This window comes from Cervus elaphus, chromosome 25 (assembly GCF_910594005.1).
Source record: "Cervus elaphus chromosome 25, mCerEla1.1, whole genome shotgun sequence".
Lineage (NCBI taxonomy): Eukaryota > Metazoa > Chordata > Mammalia > Artiodactyla > Cervidae > Cervus > Cervus elaphus.
The window spans coordinates 35689867-35705730 of record NC_057839.1 but is presented as its reverse complement, the minus strand read 5'-3'; the positions used below and the strand labels follow the sequence as shown (position 1 = coordinate 35705730).

The following is a 15864-nucleotide window of genomic DNA, read 5'->3' as shown; positions in this document are numbered from 1 at the left end:
AATATTATTTTTAAAAATGTGCTTAAAATTATCATTTTCTTCAGGCATAGTGCTGCTAACCAAACCTGGGTATGATTAAGGCTTTCATAAGTTTTTAATGGGAAGATTAAAATTTGCCTATAGGCCAAGAGAAATTATTTTTGCACAGAAATTTCAGTCATCATATATCAATAAATCTGACTTTTATAAGCAGCTTGCTAGTCCCTGTCAGTCATCAAATGACCAGGCTCTCAGTCAATTCTGTCACTTTGGAAAAAGAAAAAGCTCCCATTTGAAATAACCTATTGATGAATTGGGCTTCCCAGGTGGCATTAGTGGTAAAAGAACCCACCTGCCAATGCAGGAGACGTGAGACATGGGTTTGATCCCTGGGTTGGGAAGATACCTTGAAGGAGGGCATGGCAACCCACTCCAGTATTCTTACCTGGAGAGTCCCATGGACAGAGGAGCTTGGGGGCCTATAGTCCATAGGGTCACACAGAGTCAGACATGACTGAGCAACCTTAGGTAAAATGCACGCATTGATGAACTGTGTCCTTTTTGTGATGGTGCACTAGAGTCTGCACTGATCAATGTCAGTTGATCAGAATTAGTATATGGGGGAGGAAATTTTTATTTTTTTCAATGAGAAGAGACAAAAAATTCTCTACCTGAGGTATCTAATGGCGATTAAGGCTTTCCACCGAATAGGGCTGGCCAAGGAATCCAGAGGCTCATCCCTGATGAAGTCCTGCAACACAGACAAGGTGGTGAACCATCTCAGGGAGGACTAGGGGAGTTTCTAGATGCATTGATGTGGAAGCCTCATTGGACTGTTGGGTGCCCTCAGGCAGAACCATGGCAAAGTTCTGTTCCTAGGGACTGGCGAGTTTTACCCACTTAAAAAAAAAAGACAACTTGCACTCTTGGTAATTAACTTCTCAGGATCTTGCCCATGTCCGTCCTGCACACTCACCAGCATGTAACCCAGCAGCACCTCCTTGTAGGAGAACTTGAACTTCTCATCCTCAGCATCCTGGACAGCAATACCAATCTCTGTGATACTTCTGGTAAAACTCATCTGCAGATCCATGTCCTAAAGGAAAATGACTCACAATGCAAGTCAGGGTCTTAGGCACTGCACCCGGTTCTACAAATGTTTGACCTATGGTTGAAATATGTGCCCAGACAGCAGTGACACTGTGCTTCCTTTGCCATTTTCACCTCAGTCTCAGATCCAAGTTGCAGGGAAGTTGAGAAACTATGGTCAGTCTCCAACCCCTGCCTCCACCATGGACTGAGGATTCTCTACAACAGTGGGTTTCAAACATTTCTAACCAGGATCAAAATAAGAAACAGTTTACAAATCTACCCGGTACTTATATGAATTTTATATATATATATAAAATGCATGTATAATGTGGTGTTGGAGAAGACTCTTGAGAGTCCCTTGGACTGCAAGGAGATCCAACCAGTCCATCCTAAAGGAAATCAGTCCTGAATATTCATTGGAAGGACTGAGGCTGAAGCTGAAGCTCCAATACTTTGGCCACCTCATGAGAAGAGTTGACTCATTGGAAAAGACCCTGATGCTGGGAAAGATTGAAGGCGGGAGAAGGGGACGACAGAGGATGAGATGGTTGGATGGCATCACCAATACGATGGACATGAGTTTGAGTAAGCTCTGGGAGTTGGTGATAGACAGGGAAGCCTGGCGTGCTGCAGCCCATGGGGTCGCAAAGAGTTGGACATGACTGAGTGACTGAACTGAACTGAATGCATGTATATAATACATGATGTATATATATATATATATATATATATATATATATTACATAACCGAAATAAAAGTTTTGTGATACTTATTATTGCTATATATAATTATTTTTCTTTCTTTTTATTTTTTAAATTATGAAAGTATGATAACACATTTACAGGAGACTTGGAAAATACAGAGCAAAGTTACATACAGTTTCACCATATATTATAATTATTTTTTAAGTAGAAAAATTAAGATTTTTAGTTGGAGTTTCAATATCAAACTCTCAAAAATTATCTTCTATTCCTCTTTTATTTTATTACAAAAAATTGCTGGTTGTGATCTATTAGATATATTAAATTGATTTCCTGATCAATTGTGGGTCATAACCCACCGTTCTAAGAACACTGTTCTGGTTTACAGTCAACTTCCAAACCACCTAGAACCAAATACAGTTCCTTGTTCTGTCTTAAATTAGGCTCAGGAATCCTTACTTCAGAATTGGATTAATTAGTTAAATTTTGGGATTCTTTCCTGTGGAATCAAATCAAGAGAACATTTTTGCTTACTGTACTTTCAGGGAGCATAATTTGTATTCAAATATACTTATACTCAAACACAGGTATTCAGATATATCAAATATATCACCTACCTTGTTCACCACAGACATGCCCAGAACCTGAAAAAAATCAGAAGGAAAGGCAGATACTAGAGCAGCAGTTAGAGTGCCTTCACCCCAACCAAAGACCCACGCATCAACCTGAAGGACAGCAGTGAGGCAGGATGTTCAGCCTTTCCAAGTGGTGGGGGCTGTTACCTCCCTCCCTTGGTTTCAAAGGGACACCTGTATTGGTGGATTCCTTGCCCTGGATGAATCATGACTAAACTAAAAAAGGCAGCACAAAGATCTCAAGCCTTTGGATTTCAGGCTTCTCATTTTAAAAAGGCTCTATCAGACCTTGGTAAGAAAAAGGGCACAAAAGCTCTTGGCAGAAAGAGCAATGAAAACTTATAAAATGAAAGTTAATGCAGCAGCTGACTTTGGAACTGAGATATAGTCAGTTCTGCGACAACACCTGTGTTGAAAATGCAAATTTGTTACAATGAAATTGATGTATGAGGGAATACTTTTAGCGTATCCTGAATTTTGAGTTTGCTTATGTGCAGTTTTGTCTGTGAGGGCAAAAAGGTGAACCAGATGAACTGAGCCTGAGGAAGACTTGCACATACACCACAAATGTCATCAGCTGCCTCTGTTTACTGTGTGTGATGAGTTGTTCTCACCCAAATCTGGCATTACAACTGTCTGTCGGATTTCAGATAGCCCTCCTTCCCACCACCATTTCATAATAGCTCATAAATTGTGCAGTTGACTTCAGGGTTTTTTTAAGGAAAATTTTCATCATTTGTTAGTAGTATTTATGTACTTCCTGTTTTTAAAATTACTTTTGAAAATTAAATTCTTGTTTTTCTTAAACTGTATCATTGATGGGGCTGTTGAATATTGTACCACTCATCTCATTTCCCCCACTATCCCTGTGGTTTTTCCTGTTCTCTCTTGCACAAAAGTTGCATTTTAGCAGAGTTGTCTTACCTTAAAGTGTAGTGATCCTTATCTAAAACATCTTTATCTCCTTTCTATTTTATTGTTACCATAACTTTACTCAGTGATGGACTTAATATAATATAAAATACCTTCTTTAACTATGTTTTCAGTTCTCATCATTATTTATCAAATTTTGGGTGTGTAGCATCAGAATCACATTTAGAATCTAAAATGACAGATTCAGTGATCTACCCCTGAAGACTGATTCATTGCTGTTGTTCAGTCGCTAAGTTATGTCCAATACTTTGTGACCCCATGGAATATAGCACACCAGGCTTCCTGTCCTACACCATCTCCTGGAGTTTGCTCAAATTCTTGTCCATTGAGTCCATGATGCTATATAACTATCTCATCCTCCGCTGCCTCCTCCTTTTGCCTTTACTCTTTCCCAACAACAGGGTCCTGTCCAGTGAGTTGGCTGTTTGCATCAGGTGACCAAAGTATTGGAGCTTCAGTTTCAGTATCAGTCCTTCCAGTGAACATTCAGAACTGATTTCCTTTATGATTGACTGGTTTGATATCATGCAGTTCAAGGGACTCTCAAGAGTCTTCTCCAACACCACAGTTCAAAAGCATCAATTCTTTGGTGCTCAGCTTTCTTTATAACCCGACTCTCACATCGGTACACGACTACTGGAAAAACCATAGCTTTGACTAGACGTACCTTTGTCAGCAAAGTAATGTCTCTGGTTCTTAATAAGATGTCTAGGTTGGTCATAGCATTTCTCCCAAGGAGTAAATGTCTTTTAATCTCATGGCTGCAGCTACCATCTGCAGTGATTTTGGAGCCCAAGAAAATAAAGTCTTTCACTGTTTCCATTGTTTTCCCATTTATTTGACTTGAAGTGATGGGACCAGATGCCATGACCTTGAATGTTGAGTTTTAAGCCAGCTTTTTCATTCTCCTCTTTCACTTTCATCAAGAGCCTCTTTAGTTCTTCTTCACTTTCTGCCATCAGGGTGGTGTCATCTGCATATCTGAAGTAATTGATATTTTCCTAGGAATCTTGATTTCAGCTTGTGCTTCATCCAGCCTGGCATGTCACGTGATGTACTCTGCATATAAGTTAAATAAGCATGGTGACAATATACAGCCTTGACGTACTCCTTTTCAAATTTGGAACCAGTCTGCTGTTCCATGTCCAGTTCTAACTGTTGCTTCTTGACCTGCAAACAGATTTCTCAGGAGGCAGGTCAGGTGGTCTGGTATTCCTATCTCTTGAAGAACTTTCCACAATTTGTTGCAATCCACAGAGTCAAAGGCTTTGGCATAGTCAATAAAGCAGAAGTAGAAGTTTTTTCTGGAACTCTCTTGCTTTTTCTAAGATCCAACAGATGTTGGCAATTTGATCTCTGGTTCCTCTGCCTTTTCTGAATCCAGCTTTGAACATCTGGAAGTTCTTGGTTAATGTACTGTTGAAGTCTGGCTTGGAGAATTTTGAGCATTACTTTGCTAGCATACGAGATGAGTGCAATGGTGCGGTAGTTTGAGCATTCTTTGGCATTGCCTTTCTTTGGGACTGGAATGAAAACTGACCCTTTCCAGTCCTGTGGACACTGCTAAGTTTTCCAAATTTGCTGACATATTGAGTGTAGCACTTTCACACCATCATCTTTTAGGATTTGAAATAGCTCAAGTGGAATTCCATCACCTCCACTAGCTTTGTTCATAGTGATGCTTCCCAAGGCCTGCTTGACTTCCCATTCCAGGTTGTCTGGCTCTAGGTGAGTGATCACACCATTGTGATTATCTGGGTCATGAAGATCTTTTTTGTATAGTTCTTCTGTATATTCTTGCCACCTCTTCTTAATATCTTCAGCTTCTGTAAGGTTCATACCATTTTTATCCTTTATTGAGCCCATCTTTTCATGAAATGTTCCCTTGGTATCTCTAATTTTCTTGAAGACATCTCTAGTCTTTCCCTTTCTCCTGTTTTCCTCTATTTCTTTGCATTGATCACTTAGGAAGGCTTTCTTATCTCCCCTTGCTATTCTTTGGAACTCTGCCCAAGATCTTACAAAAGAAACAAATCACTAAACTCCATTTCATAATCAAATTTTCTCTTCCCATATGTTCTCACTTTGCAGACAAAGGTCCATATAGTCAAAACTATGGTTTTTCCAATAGTCATGTACAGATGTGAGAGTTGGACCATAAAGAAGGCTGAGAGTTGAAGAATTGATGCTTTCTAATTGTGGTGCTGGAGAAGACTCTTGAGAGTCTCTTGGACAGCAAGGAGATCCAATCAGTCAATCCTAAAGGAAATCAGTCCTGAATATTCATTGGAAGGACTGGTGCTGAAGCTGAAGCTCCAATACTTTGGTCACCTGCTGTGAAGAGCTGACTCACTGGAAAAGACCCTGATGCTGAGAAAGACTGAGGGCAAGAGGAGAAGGGTACAACAGAAGATGAGATGTTTGGATGACATCATTGACTCAATGGACATGAGTTTGAGCAAACTCTGGGAGATGGTGAAGGACAGGGAAGGCTGGCTTGCTATAGTTCCTGGGGTAGCAAAGAGTGGGACATGACTGAGTGATTGAGCAACAATAATATGTTCTCATCTTCCAAATGTACCAGATCCTATCTTCCCTTTGGTCTGTATCCTTTGAGGATGAAGATTTCCAAGAGCTGAGCTCCTCTAATGTTTGGGAACCCCAGTCTTGGAAATTGAAGTGGCCCTGTGTTGGCTATTACCCGAGAGCACTGGCCGTAGAGAAACAGGACTTGGGATACAATGTCCTGATCAAGCCTGGTTAGGAGTTGACTCTTGGGTGCATGGAGGGCCACGGCTCCATAGATTACCATGACATCAGTTTTGCTCAGGCTCTTTTTCCCAGAGAAAATACCCTGAAGAGGAGAAAAGAGAGGCATGAAAAATACAACTGAAGGAGTTTCTTTTCCTCTTATGATTTTTCCTAATCCTATGGGCCACTATGGGAGTTAAGAAATGGGACTTGGATTATTAAAATGAGTCTGAAGCTGATGCACTTGCTGATATAAATTTAAACACCCAAGACGGTGTGGTGGATCTACCAGGCTTTAATAGAGGTACTTGTGAGAGGGCTTGCATTCATTTTTACTCATTTATTCCTCTTCTTTAGGGGAAGCAGAGTGTATGCAATGGAAACTGTCCATGAGGCCTGACGAGCCAGTAGAGGGACAAAACTAGACACACACAGAGCTCCTCAGGTCCTCCCAGGTCAGCATGAGTGACAGCAAATGGAGGAGACTTGTTATCTAGCTGGTCATTCTACAGGGCTTGGGCTCAGATGGTTCCAACCTGATATAAAGACCTGGGGATGGGAGCAAGTATGATATGGAGAAAGGATGTTCACTGATGGAGTCAGTGTCACTTGCCTTTGCAATGACCAAGGGCTTTGGAGGAGACGGATTTTTTTTTTTTTTTACCTTACATCGATTCATGAAAAACTTTTCCCGATCTTGGAATGTTTTAAGAACTTTTAAGACAACTTCAAAGTGTTTCTCAGCACAGTATCCTAAGATAGATGCTATTCCCTAAAATCAGAAAAAACAGGGCATTTTGATGCATCAGGAACTCTAGGTACTGGAGAAATAGGAGTCAACAGAACACACCAAACTCTTGAGTGTAAAACCAGGGGAAGTCACAAGGAAGTGAGATAAAGTGAATATGTAAATCCAGTAAGCATATAAATATATAGTATGTCAAATGGTGATAAGTGCTGTAAGAAAAGAAGAAAAAAGGGTAGCTTCTGCAAGTTGGGGGAGTTGGCAATACAAATAGAGTAGCCAGAGAAGTTGTCAATAAAAGGGTGACATGGAGAAGAGCCCTGAAATAAGCAAGAGAGTGAGCCAATGGACTTCCTGGATATGAGAGTTCCAAACAGAGAGAGTAAGTGCAAAGGTCCTGAGGACAGGACCAAGGAGGGCAGATGGAACAAAGAAGTGCAAGATGAGGAAAGTGGGGGGTGGTCTGAGTAGGGTCTTTTAGGCCACACTCAATACTTTGGATTTTTAATCTTAGACCAGTGGGAAGCAAGTGGAGGTTTTCTTGAGCTGGAGTTGACTATAATTTCTACAGGATCACTCTCCTGCTGAAACTTTTCCTTGAAAAGTGAAAGTGTTAGTTGCTCAGTCCTGTCTAACTCTTTGTGACCCCGTGGACTATAGCCCTCCAGGTTCCTCTGTCCATGTGATTGCCCAGGCAAGAATACTTGAGTGGGTTTCCATTTCTTTCTTCAGGGGATCTTCCTGACCCAGGTATACAACCCAGCTCTCCTGCATTGCAGGCAGATGTTTTACTGTCTGAGCCAGCAGGGAAGCCCAAGGTTAACTTCGCCCTTAGGTGGTTAAAATGTTGAAAGCTCCTGTTTCACAGTCTGTGTTCATAGTTCCCCCTTGCCCACATTCCACCTCTCTTGCTTCAGGCTCACTTCACCACTGTACTTTCATGCCAGTTTGTTCATGAGTCCTGATTTGCTTCATTTGGTTGCATAACCCTGCTAAAGCCAGCATGAGAATCCAGGCACTAGACTTCTGTCATCAAGCTCTCAACCAGCACTGTTCTTAGATATCAGGTCTTACACCCTCTACTACCAGGAGATGCTTGGAAGAAACGTTTAAAGGCTGGTGGCCTGGCGTCTCTGTGTTCCTTGGTCATGGTTCCTTGGTTCCTTTATATCCCAAGGTGTAAACCTCTGTATTTTTCCATCTCTGGGTCCTCTCACCCCACAGTGCTCTGAGTTTCTCCTCTCCTGACCCATCTCCCTAACTTCTTAACTCCCTCCCCAACTTTCCAACTCTGACCTATGTCCCACTGCCTTTCTATCATGTGAGTCTGGCAAACCCCAGGCCCTGGATAAATCTGACTCTCAATCTTGTCTATCACCTATCTGTATACCTCATTTGCTGGGAAAAAAAAATGACACCACTGAGAAAACTGCTGGAGGATAAGATGATTTCAACTCCTCAAGAGGCCCTCAAATCTGCACACATATCTTATTTGTCTTCTTTAATCTATTTTCTCTCTCCAGTTCCTCACAGTTGTCATTTCAGATCGTCTCACCTGAAACTGCTTACTAAGCATTTTCTATGAAAAAGAACTTTGAGGAGTCTATTTTCCTTTATTTTATTTGGAGAAACTTGAGGGATGCAGGCAATGTGTTGTGGAGGCAGGATTTGAATCCAGCTGGTCTGACATCAGAATCAGAGCCTGGGTGTCACCTGAGTGAGAGAGTCACTGTTAGGAGAAGGAAGGTCAGCTGCTCAGTGAGGCCTGGAGAGTTATGCGTTAACTCCTGACCACCCAGAGGCCATTTGCTAAGTGATTTGAGTGTGCAGGATACACTCAAGAACTTGAAGCAAAGTTAAGTAAAAGAGGCATTTGAGAAGCTTAAGTGGATGTCACAAAGTTCATCTTCTAAGGTTTGTGAATCCCTCAGACTTTGGATGATGGCCATATGGTATGCTTGGATCTAAAATAAACTTAGTTGTTTCCTAGCCCAGAGCAGAACTAAAAGGGCAACTAGAATGGAAATAATGGTGCTAGGAATAATGTCAGTGAGAAATATTTGAAGGCTGAATATCCGAGATGGAAAAAATAACTAACAAGAATTAAAGTCAGCTTTAAAAGTTCAGTAAGTATAGTGTTTTCTAGCTATTTACAATGGGGCAAGGACCCTAAACACCTGAGAATTTCTGAGAAGGGTATATAAAAAGACAGACTATGATAATTTATTTTTTACTAGCAGGTCTTTATTCCTGAGTGGTTTCTTTTCTTAAACAGACATTTTCCATTTCTTCCACATTCACATATGCTCTCCAGCTTTGACTAGGGTAGGGAATAGGCAAAAGCTATTTGCCAAAGCTCTCCAGGTTATACTTATATTTTCTCTAGGAGGAAAACCAATGATACATACCTTTACTTTCAGCTTACACGTTTAATGATTTTGATACTTACAATCATACCCTTATGTTACAAAGCCAAGGTCAAAATATTTTTAAAATACTCTTATTGAGTAAGAGTGACTGAAATTCATTTTTCACTATTTTCACAAATCTGATTAGATAATGAAGCACCGATTTTTAAATAGGGAAGCCTCAACCTAAATGTCCATCAACAGATGAATGGATAAAGAAGATGTGGTACATATATATGATGGGATATTACTCAGCCATAAAAAGCAATGAAATTGGGTCATTTGTAGTGACGTGGATGGACCTAGAGTCTGTCTACAGAGTAAAGTAAGTCAGAAAGAGAAAAACAGATATTGCATATATTTGGAATCTAGAAAAATGGTACAGAGGAACCTATTTGCAGAACAGAAACGGAAAACGCAGATGTAAAGAACAGACATGTGGACCCTGGGGGGAAATGGGGTGGGATGAGTTGGGAGAGTAGCATTGACATATGAATATATACTACGATGTGTAAAATACATAGTTAGTAGGAAGCTGCTGTAAAACAAACACAGGGAGCTCAGCCCGGGCAGAACAGCGGGTGAGAGGGAGGCTCAAGAGGGAGGGTATACATGAATACATACAGTTGGTTCACGCTGTTGTAGAGCAGAAAATAACACATTGTAAAGCAATTATACTCTAAAAATAATAATAAATAGGGAAGCCTCATTTTTCTGAAAAATTCTGTTGGACTGTTTTGAATGTATGCATGGATAATTGTGGATAAACAAAATATTAATGTAAGAACTGCCAGAGGTCTTCCAGAGGGAATTCCTTATCATTGTCACGAGAGGAAATTGAGAAAAAGTGGTCCCACCTGTCGTTGGTCCCCCAGTGGGTGGGGAGCAGCCAGAAATTCCTTAATCTGTGAGCTTACAAAGTCCACATCTTGGCAGGATGCTAAGGTGGTTCCCAAGGCTTTCCAAAGAAATTTCTGGAAAACAAAGGACAAGCAACAGAATGTTAAAAGTTGGAAAGCAAGACTGATAAAAAGTAGAAAGAGTAAAAACAGTCCTTCAAAAAAAAAAAAAAGGCATTGAGTTGACTTAGGACTGCTTACTTATCAAGCACTTTCATGTACTGTTCCTTCTTCAAAGTGTTCCCTCCCCACAGGTTCTGTCCTCTGCCTGTGTTCTCCTGCCTTCCTCTGCTGTATGCCCTGCCATCATATGATACCTTTTATTACCTACTGTGATTTTTAATTTTCTTATTGTCTCTACGCTCAGAATTTCAGTTCTTGGTAGCAGAGGTTTTTACTGATTATCTGCTATGTACAAATAAGTGTTAATAAGTGCTTATTGAATAAACATGCTCAATGAAAATTTGGGTTATTTTGAAGGCAATGTCATCTGATATTTTCAGACTTCACAGTATATTGACTTGGTTTATAGTTTAAGAGATTTAACAGTAGTTTTGAAAATAATACCGTGGGTTCTCTACCATTCTCTCTCTCCAGAAGTGCTGTCAGAATGGTGTTAGGAATGAAGCAAAAAAGTCACATAAGAACTTTCACATACACATTGTGTCTTCAGTAATGAACACTGAGTAAATTGGGGAATGAAAGCTCCCAATGGAGGAACAGTGATGAAGAGCATGTCAGGAATCATTCTGTGGCTTCCACCACCTCTAGAGGTGGCGAGAATGTTGGGTTCATTATGTCAGCCCTACGCTGGGCACCTCTGTAGTGTTGGGATGGAGAAAAGGCAAATAGAACAGACATTGCTTCCAGTCATCTTTCACTGGAGGCCATGTAGAGTTATTAGACTAGGGACATGGGACAGCCCTGCAGTAGCTTGTGTTTGAAAATTATAGCACATGCCTGGCTGTAAATAGGTGTATGAACATGCAGGTATATATTGCAACTTAATACCAGATTGGCATCTTTTAATTTAGAATGTCCATCTTGTTACAGAAAGGAGAGAAAAGTGGCCAGTTGGAAGTCCACTCCAAAAACTCTGCAGAGCTCAAAGGATTGTAGCTATTGAGTGGTCATTAGTGATCAGAAAGGATCTATGGCACAGGAGGAATGGAAAATCTAGGAGTAACAGATAAAGTCAAATTAGTACATTCAGGAGAAATTATACAGATTAATCTGCTTTGGGATGAGAGGGGACCATAAGGCTATAAAACAGATGGAACAGAGAAAGAGTAGACTTGATCAGAGTAAGAATCTGATGAGGAAGCATCCACTCATTCTCAGTTGTCTAGGCAAAAGATCCCCTAAGTAGGGCCAAAGCTGCTAGAGTCTATTTAGCTTCATCTTGGGAGAAGGGCAGGAAAGAGTTGGGAAAATCTTGTGCTGCAGCAATATTGATTTGATGAAGGAGCAAAATATATTATATTATAATATAGCTTCAGTGCCTCCCAGTACTTCTGCTTATCTGCTGAATTTTGTCCGATTAAATGAATAATGCATTCACACACTGGGGACTTAGTTAGGAATCCCAGAAATCAGAAAGCCCGAATTGGGGGGAAATTGTGGTTGACCATAAAATAGCCATACTCTTTCTATTTCACTTCTATCCATGCTTCCCTGCTATGGAAATTTGCGATTCCTATCAAGACAAGTCTATTTCTCCATTCTTTGCATCTGGGCTTGCCTTGCAATTTGCTTTTGTCACTGGAATGTGGTAGAAGTGATAGTATGCCCCTTTTGAGCTTAGACCTCAAGGATCTTGCACACATCATTGCCACCACCATGAGAGCAAGCCCCCGATAGCCTGCTGGAGGATGAGGGACTGCAAGGAATAGAAACAAGCTGTCCTAAATAAGATCATCCCAGACCAGCCAATCCCCAGTACACCCCAGTGAGGCTAGTTGAGATCAGAAGACTTACCAATTGAGTCCAACCCAAACTGTTAACCTGCAAAATCAAAAGCTTTTTAGGTGCCCATTATTTTAAGCCACTAAGGATAGTTTGTCATGCTTTTAAATCTACTTGGTACACTCCTACTTTTCTGGTATTAGGCACAACAGTTGAGAGCCATCGAGGCACCTTGTTGCTTCAATTGTTCTGTCTACTCTCACCACCATTATCTTGGACTAATCTTGTGGGTTTGGGAGCCATTGGATGAGTGGTATTACATAAGCCATTGGATGAATGGTATTACATAATGCACAAGGCTGTTTGTGTATAAGAAGATGAGGCACTGCTCACCAAATCTTCCTGATGGGTGTGTCTGCAGGCCGGGTAGGCCAATTTGGAGAATCAGTACTCGGTACCAAATTAGAGAGTCAATCAATGAGGGGAATTCTGAAAATTACATAGAAGAGTTGCAGGTTGCTAATAAAGAATTTGTGGAAAGAGATACCTAATCCTGGGAACACAATGATTTAGGAAATGTTTTTTTCCAGGAAAAAATTTAGGATTTGAAAATGATGTAGGAGAGTTGTAGGTTGATAATAAAGGGTTTGTGGGAAGAGACACTCAATACTGGGAACACTTAATAACTGAGGAAATGTTTTTCCAGGGGCAAAAAATTTCGGAATGATATAACCACAGTGATCACCACAATCTACTTTTTATTGAACACATGCCATGTGCCAGACACTTCACTAGGGTCTTTATATACTTTATCTCATTGAACCCTTATAACAATACAGTCCTCAGAGAGAGATAAAAATTTCCATCTTATTGGTAAGTATACTGAGGCTCCGAAAAGGTTAAAAATTTTACCAAAAGCTGCATTAGTAGTTAAGTAGTGGAAGCTGGATTCAAACTCCGTTTGTAATGGACAGTTACAGTGTGGAGGGTTTGGTAGAGGTCACGTATAGAGAGAGGAATGAAAATTTGTAAATTTGTAAAAAATGTAAATTTGAGTGCTCTGTTGTTTTTTTTTTTTTCAATTAAAAAAAAAAAAAAAAGATAGATTATTTCCCTCATCCAGCCTCACAAGAGTGGCCCAGTGGAATGGAAACCAAGACTTAAACTGGCATTAAACCAGTGCTATGGTTAAGAGGCTGCTATTTGCGCTCCAGTAATTTCTTTTTCCCTTCTATAAAAGAGAACCTCCAAATTTTGGTCAGGCACGTATTTATCTCGAAGGTGCTATACTCAGCAGTTTTCCTTGCAGATAGGCTGTGGCCCTGTGATTTTGGGTCAAATAAAGGGGAACAAGAAGGGAGCGTTTTTCTAACCACTTCTCCCTCTTTTGCATTGTAGTGCAGACAGCTGGAACTTGAACCACAATTTTTGGTCATAAATTAGAAGATACGGTCTCTAGCTGAAAAACCAACCTTCTCAACAGAGGTGTTGCTGTAACTATTCATTTGCTGGTTGAAATCCCGACTCAGTTGAATGGTCCAGGCTACATCATTGATCTTCCATAACGATTCTCTGAGCAACTGTTGTAGGAGGTGAAAATCAGATAAGAATGTGACTGTTTAATGTGTTTTCTTGATACTTTTCTGTTACAATATATTCTAGAAGTATAAAATGTATATTATATGGATTATTCCTTTTCCCATAAAAACTTGATTACTTTGAAATTTTTCTTCTTATTTTAGAAGACATACTCTGTACTGTCCCGAATTTCCAGTAAGAATCAGATCCACAGGAAGTGGAAGTTAACTCCATGTAAGAACCTTCTGTTTTCCTTTTAAATAAAAATTGCCAAAAGACTTACAATAGAAACTCATCTAATCTGAAACTTAAATTGAAGTTAACATTTTTCAAGGTTTCAGTAGATTTGGAAAAACTCCATTTGTCAAAGTTAGTTTGTCTTATTATATACTAAGAAAAAGGGACATTTTTGGAATAGTGAATTAAAGGCCTTGAAGAACCAATTAGATGTACAAGCATAACTTGCCAACTTCAACTGGAATAATGAAATATTCCTCATTTCACCAATTATTTTGAGCCAAGGCCACAATCAGTCATCTGAACCCATGTCTTTCTTCATTGAACCATACATGAAGAGGTGTTTTTGCCTTTTTGGAGGACAAAATCCGTTGCAATTTCTAAAATCTATGATTTCTCCTATGTTTTCTCTACCTTAAGCTTAGAAAGAACACAGTGTCAAAACCATTGAAAAAGTTTGTAACGTATTTTCTTAATAAGAATTCATTCAATGGATCTTTTGAAAAGTAAAAATTGTACAACCTTGGCATTATAAGGGAAGAAAGCAAATGGAGACAGTTTTGGAAAAAGAAGCCAAGAAGTATACTCAAGATAGGAGGAAGGAAAAACAATTTCTCAAGGCTTCAGGAACTTTCCTTCCTAGTAAGAACAGCTATTTTAAAATGGCAGTGGGGAAACAAGGTAGAAATTTTGATACAGGGAGGGAGAGATAAAAGAAGCATTAATATAGGAGGAAGATAGATTCTAGACTTAAAGAACAGGAAGAATAGAGCTGTTGCTTTCAAACCTCATATTGGATAAGACTCATTTGTGGGCATCACCAAGACCTGTAAGCTGTCATGTACCCCCTCTTGGAGATTCTGACTCTAGAAGGGGGCTGTTAGGGGTAGAGGTGCTGTGGAGAGGTCACTGAAATATGACATTTTATAGAAATTATAGTTCACATGAAGATGCTCAGCATTGCTAATTATTAGAGGAACACAAATCAACTCTAAATGTCCCTCAACAGAGAAATGGATAAAAAAGATACGGTACATATATACTGTGGAATATTACCCAGCCATAAAAGGGAATGAAATAATGCCATTTGTAGCAACATGATGGATGTAGAGATTATCATACTAAGTAAGTCAGAGAAAGAAAAATTTATGATATCACTCTTATGTAAGATATAATTTTTTTAAAAACATACAAATGAATTTATTTATAAAACAGAAGTAAACAGAGATATCAAAAACAAACTTATGGTTCCAAAAGGGAAAACATGGGAAGGGGAGGGATAAATCAGGAGCTTGGGATGAACATGAGCGCATCTACTATATAAGAGAGATAGCCAACATGGGGGGCTTCCTAGTGGTGCTAATGGTAAATGACCCACTCACCAATGCAGGAGATGTAAGATATGTGGGTTTGATTCCTGGGCTGGCAAGATTCCCTGGAGGAGGGCACAGCAACCCACTCCAGTGTTCTTGCCTAGAAAATCCCATGGACAGAAGAGCCTGGCAGGCTATATATAGTCCATAGGGTCACAAAGAGTTGGACACTACTGAAGTGACTTAGCACAACTAACAAGGACCTACAGTATAGCACAGGGAACTCTTCCCAATATTCTGTGATAACTTACACGAGAAAATAATCTAAAAATGAATGAACATATGGATATGTATAATTGAGTCATTTTGCTGTATGCCTGAAACTAATAACGATATTGTAAATCAACTATACTCCAATAAAACTAAAATACAAAAAAAAAAATCTAGCAAGTTTTATAATCAAAATCCTAAAAAGTTATTTTACAGGTACTTTTTAAAATATAAATTTAAAAATCATTAAAAATACGCTTAGCTTTTCTCTCTTTGTTTCTTAATGAGTCTTGCTAATGGTTTGTCAATTTTGTTTATTTTTTCAAAAAACCAGCTTTTAGCTTTGTTGATTTTTGCTATGGTCTCTTTAGTTTCTTTTGCATTTATTTCTGCCCTGATTTTTAAGATTTCTTTCCT

General features: G+C 39.6%; 1 protein-coding gene across 1 annotated transcript in view; it reads right to left on the bottom strand.

Moving 5' to 3' along the window:
- MROH2B (maestro heat like repeat family member 2B) overlaps positions 1-15864 on the bottom strand; it is a 62718-nt gene that overhangs the window by 33371 nt on the left and 13483 nt on the right. The window contains exons 8-14 of the mRNA XM_043887558.1: positions 13522-13629; positions 10103-10219; positions 6757-6864; positions 6043-6195; positions 2391-2417; positions 956-1075; positions 651-730 (exon numbers count right to left, since the gene is read on the bottom strand). Of these exons, the coding sequence (XP_043743493.1) occupies positions 651-730; positions 956-1075; positions 2391-2417; positions 6043-6195; positions 6757-6864; positions 10103-10219; positions 13522-13629 (713 nt within the window). The remainder of the gene's footprint in view (positions 1-650; positions 731-955; positions 1076-2390; positions 2418-6042; positions 6196-6756; positions 6865-10102; positions 10220-13521; positions 13630-15864) is intronic.